The following is a 26,214-nucleotide window of genomic DNA, read 5'->3' as shown; positions in this document are numbered from 1 at the left end:
GTAATAACAGCAGCAGGAAGGGAAGACATTAAAAAAAGCAGCAGGAAGGGGAGAAGTAATAAAAGCAGCAGGAAGGGGAGAAGTAATAAAAGCAGCAGGAAGGGGAGAAGTTATAGAAGCAGCAGGAAGGGGAGAAGTAATAAAAGCAGCAGGAAGGGGAGAAGTAATAAAAGCAGCAGGAAGGGGAGAAGTAATAAAAGCAGCAGGAAGGGGAGAAGTTATAGAAGCAGCAGGAAGGGGAGAAGTAATAGAAGCAGCAGGAAGGGGGGAAGTAATAGAAGCAGCAGGAATGGGAGAAGTAATAGAAGCAGCAGGAAGGGGAGAAGTTATAGAAGCAGCAGGAAGGGGAGAAGTAGTAACAGCAGCAGGAAGGGGAGAAGTAGTAACAGCAGCAGGAAGGGGAGAAGTAATAACAGCAGCAGGAAGGGGAGAAGTTATAGAAGCAGCAGGAAGGGGAGAAGTAATAACAGCAGCAGGAAGGGAAGACATTAAAAAAAGCAGCAGGAAGGGGAGAAGTAATAAAAGCAGCAGGCAGGGGAGAAGTAATAAAAGCAGCAGGAAGGGGAGAAGTTATAGAAGCAGCAGGAAGGGGAGAAGTAATAAAAGCAGCAGGAAGGGGAGAAGTAATAAAAGCAGCAGGAAGGGGAGAAGTTATAGAAGCAGCTGGAATGGGAGAAGTAGTAACAGCAGCAGGAAGGGGAGAAGTTATAGAAGCAGCAGGAAGGGGAGAAGTAATAGAAGCAGCAGGAAGGGGGGAAGTAATAGAAGCAGCAGGAATGGGAGAAGTAGTAACAGCAGCAGGAAGGGGAGAAGTTATAGAAGCAGCAGGAAGGGGAGAAGTAATAGAAGCAGCAGGAAGGGGAGAAGTAATAGAAGCAGCAGGAATGGGAGAAGTAGTAACAGCAGCAGGAAGGGGAGAAGTTATAGAAGCAGCAGGAATGGGAGAAGTAGTAACAGCAGCAGGAAGGGGAGAAGTTATAGAAGCAACAGGAAGGGGAGAAGTAATAGAAGCAGCAGGAAGGGGGGAAGTAATAGAAGCAGCAGGAATGGGAGAAGTAATAGAAGCAGCAGGAAGGGGAGAAGTTATAGAAGCAGCAGGAATGGGAGAAGTAGTAACAGCAGCAGGAAGGGGAGAAGTAGTAACAGCAGCAGGAAGGGAAGACATTAAAAAAAGCAGCAGGAAGGGGAGAAGTAGTAACAGCAGCAGGAAGGGGAGAAGTTATAGAAGCAGCAGGAAGGGGAGAAGTAATAACAGCAGCAGGAAGGGAAGACATTAAAAAAAGCAGCAGGAAGGGGAGAAGTAATAAAAGCAGCAGGAAGGGGAGAAGTAATAAAAGCAGCAGGAAGGGGAGAAGTTATAGAAGCAGCAGGAAGGGGAGAAGTAATAAAAGCAGCAGGAAGGGGAGAAGTAATAAAAGCAGCAGGAAGGGGAGAAATTATAGAAGCAGCAGGAATGGGAGAAGTAATAAAAGCAGCAGGAAGGGGAGAAGTAATAAAAGCAGCAGGAAGGGGAGAAGTTATAGAAGCAGCAGGAAGGGGAGAAGTAATAAAAGCAGCAGGAAGGGGAGAAGTAATAAAAGCAGCAGGAAGGGGAGAAGTAATAAAAGCAGCAGGAAGGGGAGAAGTTATAGAAGCAGCAGGAAGGGGGGAAGTAATAGAAGCAGCAGGAATGGGAGAAGTAATAGAAGCAGCAGGAAGGGGAGAAGTTATAGAAGCAGCAGGAAGGGGAGAAGTAGTAACAGCAGCAGGAAGGGGAGAAGTAGTAACAGCAGCAGGAAGGGGAGAAGTAATAACAGCAGCAGGAAGGGGAGAAGTAATAACAGCAGCAGGAAGGGGAGAAGTTATAGAAGCAGCAGGAAGGGGAGAAGTAATAACAGCAGCAGGAAGGGAAGACATTAAAAAAAGCAGCAGGAAGGGGAGAAGTAATAAAAGCAGCAGGCAGGGGAGAAGTAATAAAAGCAGCAGGAAGGGGAGAAGTTATAGAAGCAGCAGGAAGGGGAGAAGTAATAAAAGCAGCAGGAAGGGGAGAAGTAATAAAAGCAGCAGGAAGGGGAGAAGTTATAGAAGCAGCTGGAATGGGAGAAGTAGTAACAGCAGCAGGAAGGGGAGAAGTTATAGAAGCAGCAGGAAGGGGAGAAGTAATAGAAGCAGCAGGAAGGGGGGAAGTAATAGAAGCAGCAGGAATGGGAGAAGTAGTAACAGCAGCAGGAAGGGGAGAAGTTATAGAAGCAGCAGGAAGGGGAGAAGTAATAGAAGCAGCAGGAAGGGGAGAAGTAATAGAAGCAGCAGGAATGGGAGAAGTAGTAACAGCAGCAGGAAGGGGAGAAGTTATAGAAGCAGCAGGAATGGGAGAAGTAGTAACAGCAGCAGGAAGGGGAGAAGTTATAGAAGCAACAGGAAGGGGAGAAGTAATAGAAGCAGCAGGAAGGGGGGAAGTAATAGAAGCAGCAGGAATGGGAGAAGTAATAGAAGCAGCAGGAAGGGGAGAAGTTATAGAAGCAGCAGGAATGGGAGAAGTAGTAACAGCAGCAGGAAGGGGAGAAGTAGTAACAGCAGCAGGAAGGGAAGACATTAAAAAAAGCAGCAGGAAGGGGAGAAGTAGTAACAGCAGCAGGAAGGGGAGAAGTTATAGAAGCAGCAGGAAGGGGAGAAGTAATAACAGCAGCAGGAAGGGAAGACATTAAAAAAAGCAGCAGGAAGGGGAGAAGTAATAAAAGCAGCAGGAAGGGGAGAAGTAATAAAAGCAGCAGGAAGGGGAGAAGTTATAGAAGCAGCAGGAAGGGGAGAAGTAATAAAAGCAGCAGGAAGGGGAGAAGTAATAAAAGCAGCAGGAAGGGGAGAAGTTATAGAAGCAGCAGGAATGGGAGAAGTAGTAGCAGCAGCAGGAAGGGGAGAAGTAGTAACAGCAGCAGGAAGGGGAGAAGTAATAACAGCAGCAGGAAGGGAAGACATTAAAAAAAGCAGCAGGAAGGGGAGAAGTAATAGAAGCAGCAGGAATGGGAGAAGTAGTAACAGCAGCAGGAAGGGAAGACATTAAAAAAAGCAGCAGGAAGGGGAGAAGTAATAGAAGCAGCAGGAAGGGGAGAAGTTCTAACAGCAGCAGGAAGGGGAGAAGTTGAAGCAGGAAGAAGTAAGTAGACGTTTGAAAAACAATAACACGGGACACCTGTTGATATTTAGTGTGAACCTACGGTGTGTTATTTCGAACACTTTGCAAATGAAATACACAGTTCAATGCCATGAAACAAAGGCGCACACAATGCCATGATCACCTTCTCACAAACACCTGTTATCATTTCTATTTTATACTAGTCGATATATGTTAATGATATAGTCGAATTCGTACAATGGACATTTCTTATGATAATGGAAACAAATCGCTTTTATTGTAGATAAACAACTTGTCATACCATGGCTATCATTAACTTCATTACCTACATATCATTCATTAAGACCACAGAACGTAACTCTGCATCGTACGTCATTTTGTAAATTTGGCTTATTAAGATCGCGGACATGGCAAGACACCAAGCATATTCTGTCCCAGGCACGACAAATCAATATATTCCCGTGGATTAGCAAACTTTATAGTTGAAATGAATCAGCCCATGTCGTCCTTAAAATGATATTATCTTTGTTACCTCAATCAACACAACCCTAAGGCGCTCTTGGTTCCCGTCCCCTGCTTCTGTAATGTGCGGCACAGAGGGGCACAGAGGGGCACAGAGGCATATAATTAAGTAGAATGGGCCCGATATACTACTTTATTTGTTTGTAGTGGCCAAATAGTCAGCGATGATCTATGAGCAAATTGAAATTGTTCACCCAGCGGATATAAACTAGAGTCTTCCCCGGGGAAAATATTGATTCTTAATAATCTGCCTTTATGAGGCCATTTCGTATAAAAGATAAATCGTGCACGGAGCAACTGGTTGCATCCTTCAGAAGCTGCCTTGAGGCTCAGTGTGACTGTGTGCATGATTTGGGAATGTATCATCTTCAACCTCGTGCAAATTAACAGTGTATAAAATGGACATTACCATGACATCATGGTTTTAATACAGAATGTCAGACAGAGTGATTTATTTACAATTGTTAGAAACCTCAATAGTTGAGTTTTGAGACATACGTATAACAGAGAAGAATCAAGTTGAAACGAGTAAAGAAAATGCACTTTCAACAAAAAGTATAAACTTGGCTCATAATTCTTCCTCCAATGGAAGTGGATGGGATAAAACAAACCCCGGAATTGAATTACTAGAGGGGCAAAATGGGTACTTATTAAATAAAACACCCTTTTACTCCGATGTCATATATCAGGTCCTGACTCAATCTAATTGTCTTACTTAAATCTCAATGGAGAGATTTTTCTGGCGAAGGACATGTGCCTTTAATGCACAGAAGCAGGCACGATCTTTTGGATCAAGTTAGAGGGTTACATTTCCGGATCTTTGGTAAGGACACACAGGATGTTCTCACCACGGTGAACCGAAGGGACTAAAGGCTACGTTATTGTATGAACACATTTCTGAACTTCTCGAACAAAGCATTATTTGACCTCCTTTGTCCCTATGTAACAACCTTCCATTAGGCGTAATGAAATCGACTATGGCAAAAAAGTTGTTTTTTACATTTTGTCTAACTTGATTTGTCACTCGTTATTTAAATTCCAACCATTCCATTGATTTTCAAGGAATAAAGGGCGTATTGGGTATTAAGGGGCAAGAACTCGTGAAAGTTATTCGTGCCAGGAACAATAGGGTAATTCGAGACAAATGTCCATCTACGTTTCCACGTCGTCATTGCCAAGTAACTCATGGATCATCATGACTATTTATGTCAAGAGTTTTTTATGTCACTTTTTGACGGAGTTGCCCTGAAGTAAATCCTGGGCTGCTCCCAGGTCATTTCTGTCGCGTAACGTGTCACATCTGAAACATCCGACACAAACGTGTCAGCACAAGCGATAGAATGTTTCATATCCTATCATTATCTAAAACTGGGTCGACTAGCAGGCCCTGGTTAACGTGGAATTCGTTACCAGCGAGCATATAAAAATCGGGGGAGGGGTGGGGGGAGAATCGGACACTATCGCAGACTTACGGCTGCATGCAGGAGGGACCTTCTGGCCTGTTTGGGTGTGATACACGACGATAATGTGTATTAAATGGTTTGACTGATCCAACATGTACACTGAACCCAGTGATCGCTATGGGTGCTGATGGTGGTAAGGTTGTGTACAGTGAGGTTGCAATTTTTTATATTGCCCACGTCACATGTTTTCGAGTCTCATCTCTTTTCGAGCCCCAAAGCAATACGTAACCACGCGTTTAATGATGCAATCAAGGTAGACGTTTCAAAGCCCACTGAAGCCATCAAAGTGTTGGATACTTGTCACTAAAGTTAGGTTACGAATTAGGCCACACGAGGTAAGATACTCATAAGTAATGAAAAACAAACAGCTCAAAACATATTTTTTCACTAATACACATTTTAATCAGACTCGATCTGATGATAATTTTGCATCAGAACAATTGTATGCACCGATTACGTATCGGCTGCTTTTCGTAAACTTTCTGTCTGTAATGCCATCTGACTGATGATGTTGTGCATGTATTTTTAACTTTTCTGAAATGGAGGGGCTCGAAATCATGTCACGGTAACAAGATTGCGCCTGATCGACTCATCTCGCTCGGTGTGGCATTATCACTATAAAATTAACAAGACATTGTCATTTGACCATCCAAGTGTTAAAAGAAATAAAATTAATGTTTTCAAAGGTAAGGCTTAATGTTAGCGTATTCGGATTGTTATTAGACACATAAATACTTCTTGGGGGCTCGAAAACCCATATCACCAGGATAATAAGTAAATACGGTTAACCTGTTAAAGAGGTCTCTGTGAAATTATTTTAATGGAGAATAAGGCTCAGTTCAACACCCAGTCAAAGCAAAATTGAAATTCCCCAAACAGCACTTTATTTATCTGTTCGCTACACTTGTATGTTGTATATTCATCCAGCGGGTAATGACTACTCATTAACTCTAATAACACAGAGACAATGTTTCATTCGTAACAGGATACTACACTATAAATTAACCTGTCCGAAAATAGACATCAGAACATGAAGGATAGTCGCCCTTTGAGCTTCAGCAAGCTGCTACCATGACAACTGCGGAGTACTGTTGAGGCAATTACGTGATAATATTATTTTGAATAATGAGTACCATCATTACAAAGGTTCAAAAATCTATATATCAATTTACACAACCGGTTGACCCGATGCATCAACTCTCGCCTCGATGTCGTGTTGTTGTCAAACGTGATACGAAACTATTAACATTACACGACACTATTTCTTTGAAGAACTGATTATAGACTGACTATTGTTCAATCACAAAAGATACGTGATGTCTCGTTTGACCTATATAACTTTTAGGCAGAAAATAAAAGGGTTGATATAAAACTTAATTTGGTGAAATGAAATGGGGTGAACATTTTAAAAACTGAAATGAGAGAACCATACACGTACGCCTACGAGTGTTTGATTGCCAAGACACAGACATATTTCCACACATCATCGATCTAGAGGTACTTTGGGTGTGTTTTTTATCATTTCTGAAATGAGTTCACATTCTCGGGGGAAAGTATAACAACCGTTCTGAAAGTTCTAATTTTCTTCAGACATGTGTGCAATATTAAGCGAAACTATCGACAATAAGCCCTGTGGAACCAAAGGGGAAAACGTCCTTATCCCAATTTGGTGTTTTACGTCAATAAAGAAAACTACAATGGGTATCAGGTGGCACATTGTCTGAGTGCAGATAACCCTCTGATATTTGGTCACCATTTGCAAGGGACCATACCTTTATCTAAAGATGACAATGTTGGTCCTTAGCAAATGTTGATTTATATATGTCATATATGTCTATATTATTCACTGGTATTTATGTATTTTTATTTTTTATCAATTCTGAGAAATAAACTTACTGTAAATAAGTTAGCTTAATCATTTGAGTATGTGTATAGGTACATGTGTAAATGTACTTGTATAACATCATGTAACAGAATACCGACAGAACTCCATAAGTGAATCCTCTCCTCAGTATATTGTGGCCAAAATTGAGCAGGTATTTGCTTATGCCGTAAGGTCAATAAGTATTTAAATTGCTGCACTTCATTTCCCTTTGCCTAAAATTTAGTCTCTTAAATGAACATATTTTACAGATAAGAACAGTTGTTAAAATATAGCTATCAAAATATAATAAAAAGGAATCCAGTGACTGTCTCCATTTCTGCAGTAATCTAGACCAATATTATAGACTTGCATTGGCTGTATTGGATATATTTGTTTCAGGGTCTGTATGACAGACCGCATTGGCCTTAACGCATTTGTTTACTACAAGTACGTGTTATTTCCTGATAAATAAATCACATGATAAACAATAAATGTTTAAATGTAACAATATTTGAAGCCTGGTTGTGTTGTGAAGCAGAAACGTCCCTGTAATAACACTGAGTTCTGGTACATCCTGTCGGGGTTGGCAAGGGAAACGTCATAATGGTCCAGATCTCACGTGTAATGTATAAATCACTTTTCATTAAGACTAAAGATATTTATTACACGCTTGGCGTTCAATAGACTCATCTGACATCTGTCAGCTGCCCGTCTGTAGCATGACACAAGATCACACGAACATTGGTCATCCGATAGAAACAATTGGACACTTCTCTGCCCCGGGATCATCAATCTCATTGTCAGCAGCCTTGATTACATATGTCAATCAGCTAGCTGGTCGACGAGGGGATAAATGAAAATATCACGCCTGAAAGTGGCTAATTTGTGTTGACCTGAAATTCACTGCTAGGTCTGATTCCTTCAATGGACAATACTGAGCTCGAAGGAGCCGATTGGGGTCAGCCAATAACTTGCGACATATGGCGCAGTGTTTAATCACTGAGATAGACTCGAGTGAATCTTATCAAGTAGGTATGGTGGCGTAATGAAGACAGATATTCACAAATACTCTAATTATTCAAATTTTACAAGATATAAGGTCAAACCTGGTCAACCTTGAGTCTATATGCGGGTATTCCAAGCATATTTGTTTACGTCACAGAGTGTTACAACATATTCGCTGTCTGCATGTTCGCAAATAAACCACATTTGGAGACTTTCGGTAACTGTATATTTTCCTTGAGTGCATACAATTTGCGTTACTTCTTAACGGCGTGAGTAGTATAACTGCGCCATTAAAATATTGACGAGGAAAATAAAGTGATCTTTTGGTCTTGACTATGAATATTCGAAGATGAGAAGGTTTTCTTATTCCGTAGTCAGTAATAGCTCGATCATTTACAGGTGTAGGTTATCAGTCATCGATAGAGTGAGCAACAACGTCATGTTGGGTACGATGAAACATCAAACCAGACAGCTAGTTGATGACCTATGTTTCCCACATACCTCTATAGCCCTCCTCTGCAGACCATGTGCACATTCATGGGTAATTATTAAGCGATTGAGTTGTTTTCATTTTCATCATAATTCCATCCCAAATTGTACCTCGAGATCCACAGGCGGGCCAAACGATCGTCATCGTCAGTAAACAGAGTAAAATTACGCCATATATTATTCTACGCAATTTCATGTCATTTGCATATTCTTGGCAAGATAGCCTCCATCCACATTATAAAATAATATGTCTTTACATATACATGTAATGTTTAGTGGAAACGTCGTAAAAGAATACCATTCGAAATAGACCCCGTGTTCACGTTTCAAAGGACGGGTGAGTATCACCGTCAGAGCTGACTTGGACTCTTCACCATGAAATACGCTCATTTAAAACTCATCTTACATTGGTGGCCGCTGAAGCATAATCATTCCGATATACAATATGGGAATGTGGTAGCGGCTATTGATTCAGAAATAAAAGGGCCAAAATGTCTCCTGTGCTGATAAGATATCGGAAGTCACTCCTCCAGATCGGCTCTGATCACAATTAGGTAATGAAGGCCTGTAGGGAATGAGTTAGGCCTTTGAGCTTTAACTAACGTTCAGTGAATTTACTGTCTCCAAAGGGTTGAACTGGAGCAGCATCAATAACGCTAATGTTTTCGTTTCGAGATTCAGGAATGGAAAACGAGAAGTAAATATCTCTGGGCTGGTTAACCCTACATTAAAAATGTGTAAATACTGATGTCAAACAAACTTGTTGCACTTCCAGAAAATGTCAATACAAATGGCATTCAATACTTGAAAACTCCATGCTTGACAGCTTTCAAGTTTAACAAATGAAGACAACGTGTCTCCTTTATAGTGCATTTATTATATTTAGCAAAACATTATTTGGTACAAAATCCAATTTGTAGGAGATATGATATGTGGGAATCCAAATGAATCACGAGATCAAAAGCCATTGTTACTTTAGATTGAATGAACATGCAATTCAGCCCCTCGGTTCAGTGGAATCAATGTTTGCACAATGCTGTCATACCCGTGAAAGTAATGTTCTAATGGAGGAAATAATTCTGCAATATCACGCAGCTATATTCATGTAATTCACAAATTGCATTTATGGCCTACAATACTACCAAAACTACCCCATGAGGGAGTGCATGCCAATATGTCACTTTGTCTCAGACGTAACAGGACGAAACGAAAAATATAACAGATATAAAACGTATTGAGTTATATTAACCTGATGCGGTTGGTGCTTTCTCGTATTTGTTACTAATATATATATCATCTGCCTTAGCCGTAACCCAGCAACACGCTGCAAACGAACCACACACCACACGCTAACAACATACACGTCACACACTAACACCACACATTAATTATAAACACACACTCTAATTATAAACCCCCCAAACACACACTTATTATAAACACACTAAACACACACACTTATTGAAAACACCCCAAAGGCAATGATCATAAACACCCCAAATACACACAAATCATTAAACACAATACACACAGACACTAATTAAAACACCCCAAACACACACGAATTATAAACACAATACACACAGACACTAATTATAAACACCCCCAAACACACACAAATCATAAACACATTAAACACAGACACTAATTAAAACACCCCAAACACACACGAATTATAAACACAATACACACAGACACTAATTATAAACACCCCAAACACACATAAATAATGAACACCCCAAATACACACTAATTATAAACACAATAAACATACACGTTCGTTATAAACACCCCAAACACACACTAATTTCAAACACGCAAAACACACACACTAATTATAAACACCCCAAACACACACTAAGTATAAACACCCCTAAACACGCACACTAATTATAAACACCCCAAACACACACTAAGTGTAAACACCCCTAAACACACACACTAATTATAAACACCCCAAACACACACTAATTATAAACACCCCTAAACACGCACACTAATTATAAACACCCCAAACACACACTAATTATAAACACCCCAAACACACACTAAGTATAAACACCCCAAACACGCACACTAATTATAAACACCCCAAACACACACTAAGTATAAACACCCCAAACACACACACTAATTATAAACACCCCAAACACACACTAAGTATAAACACCCCTAAACACGCACACTAATTATAAACACCCCAAACACACACACTAATTATAAACACCCCAAACACACACTAAGTATAAACACCCCAAACACACACTAATTATAAACACCCCAAACACACACACTAATTATAAACACCCCAAACACACACTAAGTATAAACACCCCAAACACGCACACTAATTATAAACACCCCAAACACACACTAAGTATAAACACCCCAAACACACACACTAATTAGAAACACCCCAAACACACACTAAGTATAAACACCCCTAAACACGCACACTAATTATAAACACCCCAAACACACACACTAATTATAAACACCCCAAACACACACTAAGTATAAACACCCCAAACACACACTAATTATAAACACCCCAAACACACACACTAATTATAAACACCCCAAACACACACTAAGTATAAACACCCCTAAACACGCACACTAATTATAAACACCCCAAACACACACACTAATTATAAACACCCCAAACACACACTAAGTATAAACACCCCAAACACACACTAATTATAAACACCCCAAACACACACACTAATTATAAACACCCCAAACACACACTAAGTATAAACACCCCAAACACGCACACTAATTATAAACACCCCAAACACACACTAAGTATAAACACCCCAAACACACACACTAATTATAAACACCCCAAACACACACTAAGTATAAACACCCCTAAACACGCACACTAATTATAAACACCCCAAACACACACTAAGTGTAAACACCCCTAAACACACACACTAATTATAAACACCCCAAACACACACTAATTTCAATCACGCAAAACACACACACTAATTATAAACACCCCAAACACACACTAAGTATAAACACCCCTAAACACGCACACTAATTATAAACACCCCAAACACACACTAAGTGTAAACACCCCTAAACACACACACTAATTATAAACACCCCAAACACACACTAATTATAAACACCCCTAAACACGCACACTAATTATAAACACCCCAAACACACACTAAGTATAAACACCCCAAACACGCACACTAATTATAAACACCCCAAACACACACTAAGTATAAACACCCCAAACACACACACTAATTATAAACACCCCAAACACACACTAAGTATAAACACCCCTAAACACGCACACTAATTATAAACACCCCAAACACACACACTAATTATAAACACCCCAAACACACACTAAGTATAAACACCCCAAACACACACTAATTATAAACACCCCAAACACACACACTAATTATAAACACCCCAAACACACACTAAGTATAAACACCCCAAACACACACACTAATTATAAACACCCCAAACACACACTAAGTATAAACACCCCAAACACACACACTAATTAGAAACACCCCAAACACACACTAAGTATAAACACCCCTAAACACGCACACTAATTATAAACACCCCAAACACACACACTAATTATAAACACCCCAAACACACACTAAGTATAAACACCCCAAACACACACTAATTATAAACACCCCAAACACACACACTAATTATAAACACCCCAAACACACACTAAGTATAAACACCCCTAAACACGCACACTAATTATAAACACCCCAAACACACACACTAATTATAAACACCCTAAACACACACTAAGTATAAACACCCAAAACACACACTAATTATAAACACCCCAAACACACACACTAATTATAAACACCCCAAACACACACTAAGTATAAACACCCCAAACACGCACACTAATTATAAACACCCCAAACACACACTAAGTATAAACACCCCAAACACACACACTAATTATAAACACCCCAAACACACACTAAGTATAAACACCCCTAAACACGCACACTAATTATAAACACCCCAAACACACACACTAATTATAAACACCCCAAACACACACTAAGTATAAACACCCCAAACACACACACTAATTATAAACACCCCAAACACACACACTAATTATTAACACACTTAACACACACACTAATTATAAACACCCCAAACACACACACTAATTATAAACACCCCAAACACACACACTAATTATAAACACCCCAAACACACACACTAATTATAAACACCCCAAACACACACACTAATTATAAACACCCCAAACACACACTAATTATAAACACCCCAAACACACACACTAATTATAAACACCCCAAACACACACTAATTATAAACACCCCAAACACACACTAATTATAAACACCCCAAACACACACTAATTATTAACACACTTAACACACACACTCAAACCACACACCACACCACACACTATCTCTAACTCTCTACCCAACTGTACATTCTTCATTTTCAGTCAGTTTTATTATCTATGGGGGAAGGTTTATTATCCGTATACTCACTGATCTGTGAGCTCCAATTCCCTTGTCCCCGCCCAGGTTGAGTCTGGAGGCGGCCCTCTTGTCCCTGGTGGAGCGGGTTGGCATATTGCCATCAGTCTGTTCATTGTGGCGAGCTGTAAGAAGTACAAGCATAACAATTTACCTGGCGCAGAAATAAGACTCAACATCGTAGTTGGTGGATGTGCTGTTTTTATTTTAACAACACATCAACGATCATAACTCTTATGGCTTCGTCATACATTAAGATTAAATGTTTCCTCTCCAAATTTTCATCGTGTTGTGCAAACATGGATGAAAATCATTTTTGTCAGTTTCCCGGACAGATACTTTCAGTCGAAAAAATACAGAAAATTGACTGGGTTGTTGATTAAAGTTTAATACTGAAATATATATTCCAGCTGATCGACGTCACGACGAGTGTGATGATTGTCACTACTTGTTTATGGTATTGGTACCGGATGCGGAACCAAGGGTTATACAACCAAGTGGGGATGCAGCCACCTTATTTGCTTAACCCTCTTACAATAACAAAAGGAGACCAATATCAAGTTATGGATGTGAGGTTTTGGGTTTAATGGAAGTACCAACTGTTGAAAGGGTGCATTTGAAGCTTATTAAACAAATATATGGAGTCAGAAAATCACCGTTAGATTTTGTTTATGGTAAAATTGTCGTGCTTCCGTGATATATTCTATTAGATTGACTCGTATGGTGAAACATTGGTTGCAAATTCTCAGCTGTGGTCAAGAGAGGTAAATCCATTCAGTAAATACAAAACTTTGTAAGATAAAGCTCCTTAAAAACCAGAATATATGAGTTGGGTTACCTTGATTAAAGAAGTAACGTTTCAGTATGGTTGTGGGTATGTGCGGCTGTCTCAGAAAGTAATAATAAGATAAGATAATTAACTTTTTCAAATGAATTAAAGCAAAGGATAATAGATGTGCATACGTAAATGTAGAATAAGCTGTTCATGTCGCTTCGTGGAACTAGACAACATTTGAATATTAAATATTCCCTTACTATGGAAAATGAACATTAATTGATGTCACCAAATACAGAATAGTCTTAACTTGGTCCAGAGGGGGTTCTCATAATCTAATGACTGAAAAGGGAATGTGGGCAAATTTCAAGATTGCATTTGAAAATCGCATCTTTTAATGAATTGGAAGATGAATACCACGTTGTTGTCGTAAGAGGCGACTAATGGGATTGGGTGGTCAGGCTCGCTGAATTGGTTGAAGCATGTCATCGCTCCCAATGGCGTGAGTTGATGCTCATGATATCAATCACTGGATTGCCTGGTCCAGATTCGATTATTTACAGACCGCTGTCATATACATGTAGCTGGAATATTGCTGCGTGCGGCGTTAAACAACAAACAAAGCAAACCAAACCATGTTGTTATGGTGTGTCCTTTTTATAATAGTATTACCAATCTTGGAAAACATCTGATTATTAATGTAGATTGCCATATGTGCTACTGTTTATTAATTTGTAACATGATGCGCATCCTAAAACTGTTCATGATTTATCTAAACACATATTACATATGCTTAATGTTGCAGAATAATTATAAATACATAACTTTGAAATATATCTGTTTTTTAATCACCGAGGGCCTTGTCTTTGGGTGGCTTGAGGACGGATGTGAAGTTACAATCTGTCTATACTTCAAAATATGCTTAATGTATTTTTGTTAATATTTTGTATTTTGGTCTTTGGGCTGTATTGCTTAAACTTCTATAATACTACATCATCTGGTTTTCGGGGCTGTGTTCTAACATGACTCTTGTGTGTAAAGGCGAATGTTGAAAAAGTTGAGAATGATGAAGCACAATAGATTTATAAACAATTTCCTGTTGATCACTTCATGAAATCGATTGGGCAGACTGAGAGGTGGAGATTATGACTCCCATATATTTGCTGTGGACGCTCTCGGCCAAAACACTTATTAAGAAACATTATCTCTGCTCGCTCAGCATTTTGAGGACGTGACGAATAGCCTCAACTAGTTCTTCAAGAGACGAAGCTATTTCCATACAGTGATCAAATCTGATGCAGCTAAACGCCAGTATTTTAGTGATAAAACACGAAATGATTACAAGTGCAGCTGGAAGCACAGTGATTTGTTACTAATTTGCAAGTCATCCCTGGTAACTTTCCAAAGACATAACTTCCACGAACTGAAGAATTCTGATAATTGTGTTTGTGTTCAGTATATGTGTGTTTTCACGTATTGGCCTTGGTTCTGATACACACATAGATAAGTGTTTGATTGCAAAATTCAAGTAATTGCAAAATGTTGAGTAATAGACAATGGAAAATGGTGGCTTGATGGATCGTACGTATAAACGTCACACAAGAATGTGTTTCTTATCATTTGAAATGGCAACAGACAAATGAAGAGGCATTTTACGAAATGGACCGTAAGTCAGTCAGATGACACAAAGAACAGAAGAAGGAACAACTGATGAATGGACATATGTAAGCTTATGGATCCTGGATTGACATATAATACTGTAAGTTCTGGATAATAATCATCCACGTGTCTTATATCTAATAACTGGCCATTTCAACAGATGGAAAAAACTGGTGGGTGAAAAATGATGAGTGCTTGTCTGTAAGATAGATCAATCGTGTCTGTACTAACCAAACAAGAATGTGTATCATATAACTAAACAATTGCACACACAAATCCAATAATATTGATTTAAGTTTAAAATTCAACAGATAAATAAACAACAAGCAATGGATACGGCGAGGAAGTATCAATAAGAAGATGGGCAAGGAATCCTTGGATAGATGGGTTTCATTTTCTAATCAGCCAGTACTTCCAAGTAAGTGTAAGCACTTATGTTTCATATAAGAGGAAGGCAAATAATGTGCTTCTAAGGAAACATCCAAGTTTCCCCTTTCATTACTGCGAGTGCTGGAAACAAAACTGCCCTAGCATCGAGGTTACTACTCAATGGGGACCGAAACGATTTCGTTTTAACTGCACAGAATTGTATATGAGGAGAAAATTCAGACTTATTCCTAACTACACTGCCCTAAATATGTCTTCAGTGACGTTAGGGTTTTCACACAGGCCGTTAACTGAGGCAATTCCCCTCTAAGTGCTAAACGTAATTAGAAGGATGGGTACTGTGGATTTTAGCAATTTATAGGCTTTCGATCTGCCCCATCGCAAATACGTTGTTATCATAATAGGCACTCGAGACAGGGGCTGACTTTAAACAGAAGTCCAATAGGTAGGCTACCAAGTTTCACGCCATTGTATCAATCATTAGAACAGTGAAGCGTAAATATCTATAATTAGCTTGCAAGTGTATAATTTCTGCGTGTTTACTAATTACATATTGGAAGAAATCGACAAAATGCTATTTACAAATGATAGCAATCAATCATGGAATGTCGTTGCCAATAGTCGTTCACTAACTGGCTGATCACATCGTGGGTTATTTATGTCCAATGGGTAACACATTGAGAACAGTGAGGGCAACAGCTCACCACAACTCACAACTGTTACTTTTCAAAAGAAATTCACACTTTTCTGTGTTGTTTTACGCTGCAGTCACGGCGATCTGTGAATAATCGAGTATGGGTCAGGCAAACCAGTGGTTGATATTCAGGGTGCTGTGACACGCAATAAACAATGCCACCAAGTCAGACCAACCGATCTAATTAAATAGTCTCTTACCACGACAAATATAATGCTGGGGACCCATCCCCACCCGGTTCTACATGCAGCTTGAAACATTTAACTTGAAACAAGTCGCTGGAGCACAAGTATTGCATGAACTAAATTGGCAGTTTACTACAATCAAGACCCCGTGAAATGAGGGTTACAATTGGTCTTCGGCAACACATGCTTGCCATAAGAAGCAACTAACGAGATAACGAGATCGGTTGGTCAGGCTCGCTGACTTTGGTGGCGCATGTCACCCTATCCATAGATCGATGTTCATGCTCATATCATATATCGATGCTCATGATGTCAATCATTGGCTTGTCTGATCCATACTCGTTTTTACAGACAGCCGTCATATAGCTGAAATATTAATGAGAGCTGAATTAAACAACAAACACAACTAAGATCGTGGAGCTTGTCCACTGTTAAAAATGTTAAATACGTCTGTATGGCGAAACTATCCCCTTCAATCAATTACCATTAAAATATTCTTCAATGAAGATGAAGACAAACCTCCCCAAGCACAAAAATCAATTTCTCCAATTTTAACACCTGAGGTATTCCAATTTCATGACGAATTTGAATCTAATTTCAGATAAAAACGTCCGTGACATAAACATCCCCCAGGGCGACACATGATCATATTAAGCGTCATCGGTTTGGAGAAGGGTCTCCTCTAGAGTAGGAAAATGTCCTGCCTAAGCATCATCACGAATGATCACCCATCTTTCTAGGAGCTGATACAACAGCCCCAGCAAATAGAAACTGATTAGAAGAAATCAGCCACAGAAGAAGAACCTCACGTCCGTGCTCCTTTGTTCTGGACAGATCAATGACAGAAGATGGAACTCGGGTTAAACTTTTTCTGGTCAGGTTCTTCGGTTCCCGACAACATCTGAAGATAGGTATGAAGGAACTCTATCAAATTGGCAGGTCTTTCTGTCTTGTGGACCATGGCTTTGAAGATTCTCACACGCCGTGCCAGACTCAAACACAGTCGATGCACGGTTTAAGTGTTTGCTTACTGCCGCTTACTAGCAATCTTGATTGAATTGAGTTACTCCTTGTTGGTCACAAACATTCGATGGATACATAGTCACTCATATAATTTCGTTGGTGTCTTATTTGAGAAAGAAGAACAGAGTTGTTAATTGTTTTTTAGAAATTTCAGGATGCAATGGTTTTTTGTTCTGAGGCCTTTTCAGTAGAATATTTCAGTATCGAGAACAGGAAGATTGGAGAGAAAGTTATAAATGAATTTCCCACGTGTCGGTCTTATGTAAGGCTCCTTCAGGCTAGTGTAACGCTCTTCCTGCATCGGTTTTCAGCTCCCGGTTCCCGCTGTATAATTATGTTTCACTGGGCGGGTCAGAATTACGTTTTTTAACAGTTGAATCGTCTCAACAAATGTTTAATGTACATGTAAAATTTGATTAAGGATAAATATCAAACAAAAGTGATATCGATCGTAAAATAAAACCTTTTACTTTCGGGATTTACACACCAACGTCCTCATTTCCATAAATGAATTTCGAAAGATCTCCATTTCAGATTCGGCTTCAACTATAACATGGCAAAAATCTGAATAAGAATTAAAAGACTTAATGTAAAAAAGGTCAAACACTGTTTGGTATCCGTAGGTAATAAAAGCCATACAATTTATACAAGTTGGAAACAATTTTGGCTGGACATACATATTTGACATCACCGGCGAATTGGAAAGGATATGTCAAGTTAGACACAACTAGCATTGTGTCTAGTTCCTGCATAATTGCATAAAAAGTAAAAATAGAACACTCGTCTTGGTTTCGAACGATTCCTGATCAATACACGCCGCTATATATATTGACATTTAGTCTGGTAGGCAGGATCCAATAGACTGCACAATAACACAGATATTACTGCAAAAGAATCAAGAAGCAGGAGAAGGTTTAGGGGCTTGTCATGTCCGTTTGCACTCTGGGTGACGACGCTATGTTTGACTCAGAAACAAAAGTCTTCCCAGCATTTACCACTCATCTGCAGCACTGAAATTACAAATGTAATGTTTATTTGTCTGAACAGACTGAAAAGAAGAACTCACATGAGTGGCAAGTGGATTTTCTCGAAAATCCTTTAGATTGCGAACGGAGAAGTTATAAACCCTACTCTTTTTTCTGACGTCTCATAGGTTGTGGGATTAGACCCAGTTGACGTGAATAACTTCCCCATGATCCCGAAGACTTGAAAGGAAGAAAGATGTGATTTATTGCTTGGTGGAAGGACGATCTGATTGACATAAGAGTGTTTCCTGCAGAGCCTACAACCAGGAGATATTCAGCCATGCTCTAATTCGGGTCCTGCTGCGCCTTTACCTTGTTCGATAAGTGTATCCCGACCACAGATAGTTGCAGTGTATGAATAGTGGACTCAGAATTAGCATGTTGATTACAGAGGCATGGCAATGGCTTTTGTGTTACATTAAAGTCAACACGTTGAAATGCTCATTACGATCAGTTTCAACACCTCCTTATTCCTAAAGATCAATGTATTGACAAAATGCGACGGATGGCATTTTGTGCGAAAGAGGCCCTGTGATGTTTTCGTTGGCAATAAGATGATTCCATTTTCGTTAGAAGTCTCCTTCTTTACTGGACCAAATGTCAACCACAACACACACGCACACACGAGAGTGCGTCCAGGATTTAATGCCAGCTCATCATGGCTCTGATCACATGGGTGGGCTACTCAGGATTGCAAGATCCAAAGCTGGTCTAGCAACTTTGATCTACATAAAAGCAATACGATGTAATGAGTTAGTTTCATGTCACTCATGAACGAATAATGCCACAAACATGAATATCACAATATATATTTCAGAAAAGTATTCAAAAACATCCAGCGTTATTGTTCTCAGACTGGTAATATCAGCAAGTGACAAACATAGTTCTGGCTTAGTTCTAAACTGAGGATATGCATTAGTTTTATAACAACCATACGTCCTGTCAACCTACTTGAAGTTAGTGGTTAATGAAACACTACTCCTGGTCCTGACGTAGGCTCTGTCAATACTTTTGTTGCTACTTGGCCTCGAACACAGTTACCGCCAGTACCACGTAGTCACTATATCACAAGCACGCCTCTACATTGACCCACCCAATACACAGAGCACTTTCTGGAACTGGTAACAACAAAAAAAGGTTGGCAAATTGTTAACGCTGTAACACTACGAATATCGTATCATGTTGGCCAATAAGGATCACGTCTAAGCTAGCTAAACGAGTTGATGATAACACGGATGTATGCCACCTGGTACCGGCGGAGGGGTGTGCGTAGTCAGTCAGATTACACATCGTAACCACCCAATAATTAGAGAGCATAGTGCTAACAAATGACCATGCTGTGGAACTGTGTAGTCCCTACATCCCTTCCATGAACTGTAAAAAGCAGAATCGGTATTGCCCCTCGAAGTAGAAACGTCCCGTCATAAGTGGTTGTTCTGATAATTTATCACTACTCTGTTCGATAAAACCATAATGAGTTATGAAAACATCTTAACTCAAATTTGGTTCATTTTGCCCACAAGTCGGCACATTTGTGGAGCACGTCTGCACATCTAAAGATCTTCCAGACACATTGTTAAATCACATTACGTGATATTCTCTTAGGTAGCTATTACCGTCACATGTTTCAATATCTGGCTATTGTCCAACACGGGTTAACGTTAGAGTCATACGTTTTTGATTCGCTCGTATTAATTGTCTGCTAGGAAATGGTGCGTACAATTACACACATGCTATCGGCACTTAATGAAAAACATACATCAAAAGGCTGTTTTTATTCACAAAACTCATTGGGAGCCTGGGGTACGTTAGTGGGAGTTTATTAGCAAATGATATTCCATATAATGTAATTATAGAACGAATAACGACAGAGAAGAGTGTGTCTGTCAGCAGCGAACTGACTTGTCCATTACAATTCCACACAACGAGTGCATCATCACCATCATCATAATGATATGCATGATATTATAAGCATAGTTGATATACGCACATCATGCACACGTAAGTATCGATTGACACATGTATATTACATTAAAGTATCGATTGACTCATGTATATTACATTAAAACCATACTATACAAAACAAGGAATGAAATGTACACATGATTAATGTGTTCATTTTAACATTTTATGTATGAGGCTTTAACAAAACGTATGCATCGATGATCTTTATCATTTCGACATATCTATATATTCGAAATGAAGAATGTTTAGGTTCTTGTCATAAAGTGTTCTCGGTTCTTATTTCTACAATACAAAACGAAGGACCCTACAACACAAAACGCTACTTGTGTTGCCGTCCATTTGTGTTCAGGAACATGCAGTGATTGCTACCCAAAAACAAACCCTCAGTACATGCCTATGAGACCAAAGGCAGAAACACTTCAGACGCTTTACGCCCAATGGAACGCACTTATTTCTTCCAGCGCCCATTTTCCAATGCGTTCCATAGAACGCGAAATTGTGAGTCACAAATAAACCCTGGAGATACAGAAACTTCCCAGACGAAGACAATCTTCAAGAAATTGGGATCCACTCTCACTGTGAGAATCAATAAATTTAATCTAAATTCAGTGTTACGAAATGGCTAACTTCAAAACAGTTTCATATAATCTGCACCACGCCATACCTCTACAAGTTCTGTTAGTACTGTGTAGGCAGTAAGGATAGAACAACAGAATATGAATAAAGATTTGGGACATGAAATGATATTTGTCAGACAGTACACTGTATTGCGTACAGATAAGTACTATCGAGAAAACTTAGCATTCCTTTTCCCGCGCGTTTTATATAAAGCTGCAATGTTCATAATGTCAACTGAATATCTTGTGACAACCCCGTCACATAATATTCGGCGATGAAGTAATGCATGGCAACTGAACCAACAAACAGCTACGCAAAACCTCCCCCTCACCGACATTACGGAAAATGTACATCACAATATCCTAATATCCAAAGGCATCAGTTCCTGAAGCTAGGAATGAGAAGTGACATCCAAAAATGCATGTTGTCAACGTAAAACATTAAAACCTTACCTGCCTCGACATGTTTCAGAGACTACAATCCGAAAGGGATGATGTCATGAAAACTTCTAATAGGAAAATCAACGCAGTAATAAGACAAAGCTTTGAATTTACCGGTCTCCGCAGGTGCAACACGAGCTCTGTGGTCTTTTAATGCCGACATGATGAAGGTCTAGCGAAACACAACCGTCACCTAGTCTGTTTCACGCAATAGCCAAATCATCTGAGCCAGGCGATGTGTCAACAGACATCTGAAGTTCCTCTCGCCAAGGACTCCAGGAAAGTTTTGAGCCATGGCGCCCTCACCCAATTATTATCAAGGAGGGAGTATCGATTGGACATTTTCATAAAATCACTCCCATGATGTCTCAGGCAGGAAGGTCCTGTTCTTTTCTCGGGGCTCAAATGATTTAATTTCAAGCGCCAGAGCTTCTGGTTGACCGTCCTGCCTACTACAGGTCAATGGAGCACGATAGAATCGTTCAGAATATAGTCACCAATCTTGCGTTCTTTAGTGGCACACTACTGCATTCATTACAGTTCGAATTAACCCTACAACGCTGTGAGTCCTCCTTTATATCTTTACACTTGATTGCACTGAAGGGTAAGTGGTTAATGACGAAGTCAAGACGTTTCTGGTAGTCCTTTCTTGATGGTTCTTGGCAGGCTAATTTTCGAGTTTCATCACCTGGATCATACGATAGCATGTACAGTGTTGCCACGATCGAAGGCAATGTCTGCTTCTGGGCTAAGAGTTAGGTTGGGAGATCAAGTCTTTCAGTCATATCCTCGGATAATGTTTCGATTTTACAATTTCCAAACCATATCTGATTGACTGGTAGCTGAGGAGGAAGATAAAGATTGCCGACTGCTACATCACTATGATGTCTTTTCTAACCTTTTGTTACGACAGAAACTTGTTTGAAGTCAGCTCCAGTATTCATCATGGAAGCTTTGGCAGTTATGTCTACGAGGGAGCTTTTTGCATTTTATGCAAGTGACATAATGCAGTTTTATTACTTCTGCAGATAAGATAGCTTGCTGTAATGGAACTTTCTAGTCAGGAAACCCGTTCACAATCATTAGTCAGTGATGCGTCTCTTCCTTCCTAGAATACAGTCAACCATCTGAATGTTGATCATCGTTTGTACTAGGTCAGCCTTTAAACGATTTTGCAATAGCGAAAAGCATAACAAAACGTTCAACGAAGCGCAATAATATGAAATACGAAAAGCTAAAAATGCAAGGATAATTGATGCCTGCTATGTGAATATTCGTCAACAAAAAAATCCTCTCGTTGTGTTTCACAAAAATGAAAGGTTCAAAATCCGTATTTCTTTTCAAAATCTTACATTATGTTAGACTGCCCCGCATTCGCATATTTTTATGTCTTTTCAGGAAATTAAGTCGGATAACAAATTCAAGAACCGTTTGACCAAACCAAATCGGTTTCAATACATAGGGATATTGAGTTAATACTGAGTTGCGGATCCAATTTTATGATAACGGGCATATGAAGAGAAAAGCATACTCATTGGAGCGAAACTAAAATAATGATGTGCACAGTGTGATTTGTTTCCAAAAGCAATCATGATGTCAAAACTGAACGTAAAACTGATAGAAACCCACGACTGTAATGCATTAAATCGAAAATTGTCTTTTTGGAATATTTTGCTGAAGACGTCGCTTTTAAGGCTTCAAACTATTCTACCGCACAAATGACCATATTGAGAACATTTCCCTCAAGATGAAGATTGACGATTTATAGAACAATCGGACCAGACAGCAAATGAGAAACCCCTCTACATATTGCCCTTCCTTGAGGTTCGAAACAAGGGTAATTACATTGCCTCAAGGTCGGCGTGACATAAGCGGTGCTGTCACCGTTGCAACTTCATCTGCCACTGCAAAGCACAATTATTTATGGTCAGGCCATATCGGGGACTCTCTGGTAGATTAGAAACAACATGAACATTATATATGGAACCTTGGGTCTGAGAACAAGGAGGGATTTCAAAGCTTGTCTTTTGTTACTGTATTTAAATCCACAAACCCATTTACAACCTAATGCCTTTGGTACATAAGTTTATACATTATGGAGTATTATAAATAGAACCTTATTTGAGAAAAAGGTCGGATTTCAAAGATTTCTTTCTGTTTATTACGTATATTTAAGTCTACTAACCCATTTACGACACAATTATATCTATACTTGTTGTCAAATACATATGCCGCTGGGCGACATCAGTCCACTTAAGGATGCAGATGAGTGATGACATGCTGCTGAAAAAAACTTCGTTTAAAGTAGCATCGTGCTTCTCTTCACTGTGCAAAACATGTGGCGCTTAAATCTCAACTTTCTGTAAAGGTTTACACACAACAGCTCTTCAGTGAATATTAGCACATGTTGGCACAATATTTACTTAACATTAATTAAGTTCCTGTCATAGTGTCGCGTGTGGAGATGCTTCCCGTTGTTAACTAGGCCATCACTGCTACCTAATCCACCCAATATGTCAGCGGAGGGACAGTAAGCCATAAGATCCCTTTCTAAAATACCCCATGGCAGATGCCATCTTTTACTGCAGGCAGGCATTGCAGAAAGGTCAGGGTGACACATTGGCGACAGTTTTATAAAGATATGTTAGGAATTTAGCAAACCATACTTCAACTCAAAACTGAGACAGGTAATAACTATAATGAAGTAGACTATATGGCTTTGTAGATTGGTTGGACCTCTAGCTGTATGTACAAGGCACTTGAAAAGACAGACGAGGATTGACTGACGATGTTTTAATTCATGTGGGTGACAAAGAACAAGTGTCGGACTGGTTTCTTAACACATTTTCTTCAGAAAATATTTGGGATCTATCTTCACGATTAAATTCAATCAAATCAATCAAAGTCCTTCTTAGAGATCATACTATGATACATAAGAATCATTAATCAGTCACGATTCAATGACTTGTAGTTAGCTAAAGCAACAATTGAAAACGTTTAGCCCGTAGATACATAAAAAGCACTATAAGTCCATTTCATTTTTCACAAGCATTGTCGACATAATGTATATGTATTACACAACATTGTATACGTTAGTGATGAACACGCAAATCTAAAAGTTAATAAGTACCTACATATACCTCGATAAATACCAATTTACCATCAGAATTCACACTGTGTACTTGGTGATCCCACTATATATGATAAACAACAGTAATTCCAAACAAGAATATAGTTACAGGAATGTCAAGAATGTAGGATGTGCATATGTGCACATGCATGAAGATTGCATGCAGCCTCTCCTTTATGCATTCATATAGAAGTGAGGATATCATGATAAATCTTTCATCAAGAGAACTTGCTGTAAAACAACATTCCGGCAATAAGTGTGAACTGGAAGAGATAATGTATCTAATGCTTCTTAACAAAAAAAAGTGTAGAGATTGCACCAAGCATATCAGCTTATGACGTCTGAAACATTCACCATTCAATTTCACTGTGCACTAAAATAATACTGAAATCTGTGTTGAAACTGTGAGAAACACATACAGTGGTAACGTTGTCTGATGCTGATAACAGGTATGTGGTATCTTGCAAGATGGGTCTTATCGGGGATTCTTGCTGATACGGTGTTGGCAAGGTGTTCATCAGTTTATCTCGTCTGTAAAGCAACCTCGATTGGACATTGATGTTCATGAATATAAATTGTAGGTGTGATGACAAATCCGATTAAAATGAGTGCATATTACAGAATATGGCGCACAAAAACACTCTCGGAAAACCTGTAAACAGGAAATCAATTACCATTTATTAAGTGTAGCCAGCACAGCCATAACGTATACATGTCACTCAGCACAGCAATGAGATATACGTGTCAGTCAGCACAGCAATGAAATATACGTATCAGTCAGCACAGCAATGATATATTCGCGTCAGTCAGCACAGCAATGAGATATACGTGTCAGTCAGCACAGCAATGAGATATACGTGTCAGTCAGCACAGCAATGAGATATACGTGTCAGTCAGCACAGCTTTAAGCTTTATGATAGAGTCCCTGCGTGATATGCTATCTATATTGATATCATGATGGTAGGGCCCTAGCCACGAAACGGAGCTTTCAGAAATGTTGTAATTTCTACCCCCATAGGCCCCAAAATCAGGATCCTTCACCAGAAGTTTGTCATATTCTCTGATTAATGTATTGTTGTTTGTTGTTTAACTCAGCAATATTCCAGCTATATGACGGCGGTCTGTAAATAAACGAATCTGGACCAGACAATCCAGCATCGATCTACGCTATTGGTAAACGATGACAAGCATCAACCAAGTCAGCGAGCCTGACAACCAATTCCCGTTTGTCGCCTCTTACAAGTATAGTCACCTATTATGGCAAAGCATGGGTTGCTGAAGACCTATTCTAACCCAGATCTTCACGGGTGCTCTGAC

General features: G+C 39.4%; 1 protein-coding gene across 8 annotated transcripts in view; it reads right to left on the bottom strand.

Annotated features, from left to right (window-relative positions):
• The window catches only part of LOC124138947 (short transient receptor potential channel 3-like), a 224,263-nt gene that overhangs the window by 29,778 nt on the left and 168,271 nt on the right, over positions 1-26,214 (bottom strand). For 7 of the 8 annotated variants that reach the window (XM_046505872.2, XM_046505869.2, XM_046505865.2 and 4 more), the window contains exon 2: positions 13,009-13,121. In XM_046505872.2, the coding sequence (XP_046361828.2) occupies positions 13,009-13,121 (113 nt within the window). Of the gene's footprint in view, positions 1-13,008; positions 13,122-21,881; positions 22,061-26,214 lie in introns of those variants that run through there. The other variant, XM_046505871.2, reaches the window with a different exon arrangement.

Source organism: Haliotis rufescens, unplaced genomic scaffold (genome assembly GCF_023055435.1).
Source record: "Haliotis rufescens isolate VD_foot unplaced genomic scaffold, xgHalRufe1.0.p SCAF_19, whole genome shotgun sequence".
Classification (NCBI taxonomy): domain Eukaryota; kingdom Metazoa; phylum Mollusca; class Gastropoda; order Lepetellida; family Haliotidae; genus Haliotis; species Haliotis rufescens.
Note: the sequence above shows the minus strand (reverse complement) of the source record. Positions and strands in the feature narration are given on the sequence as shown.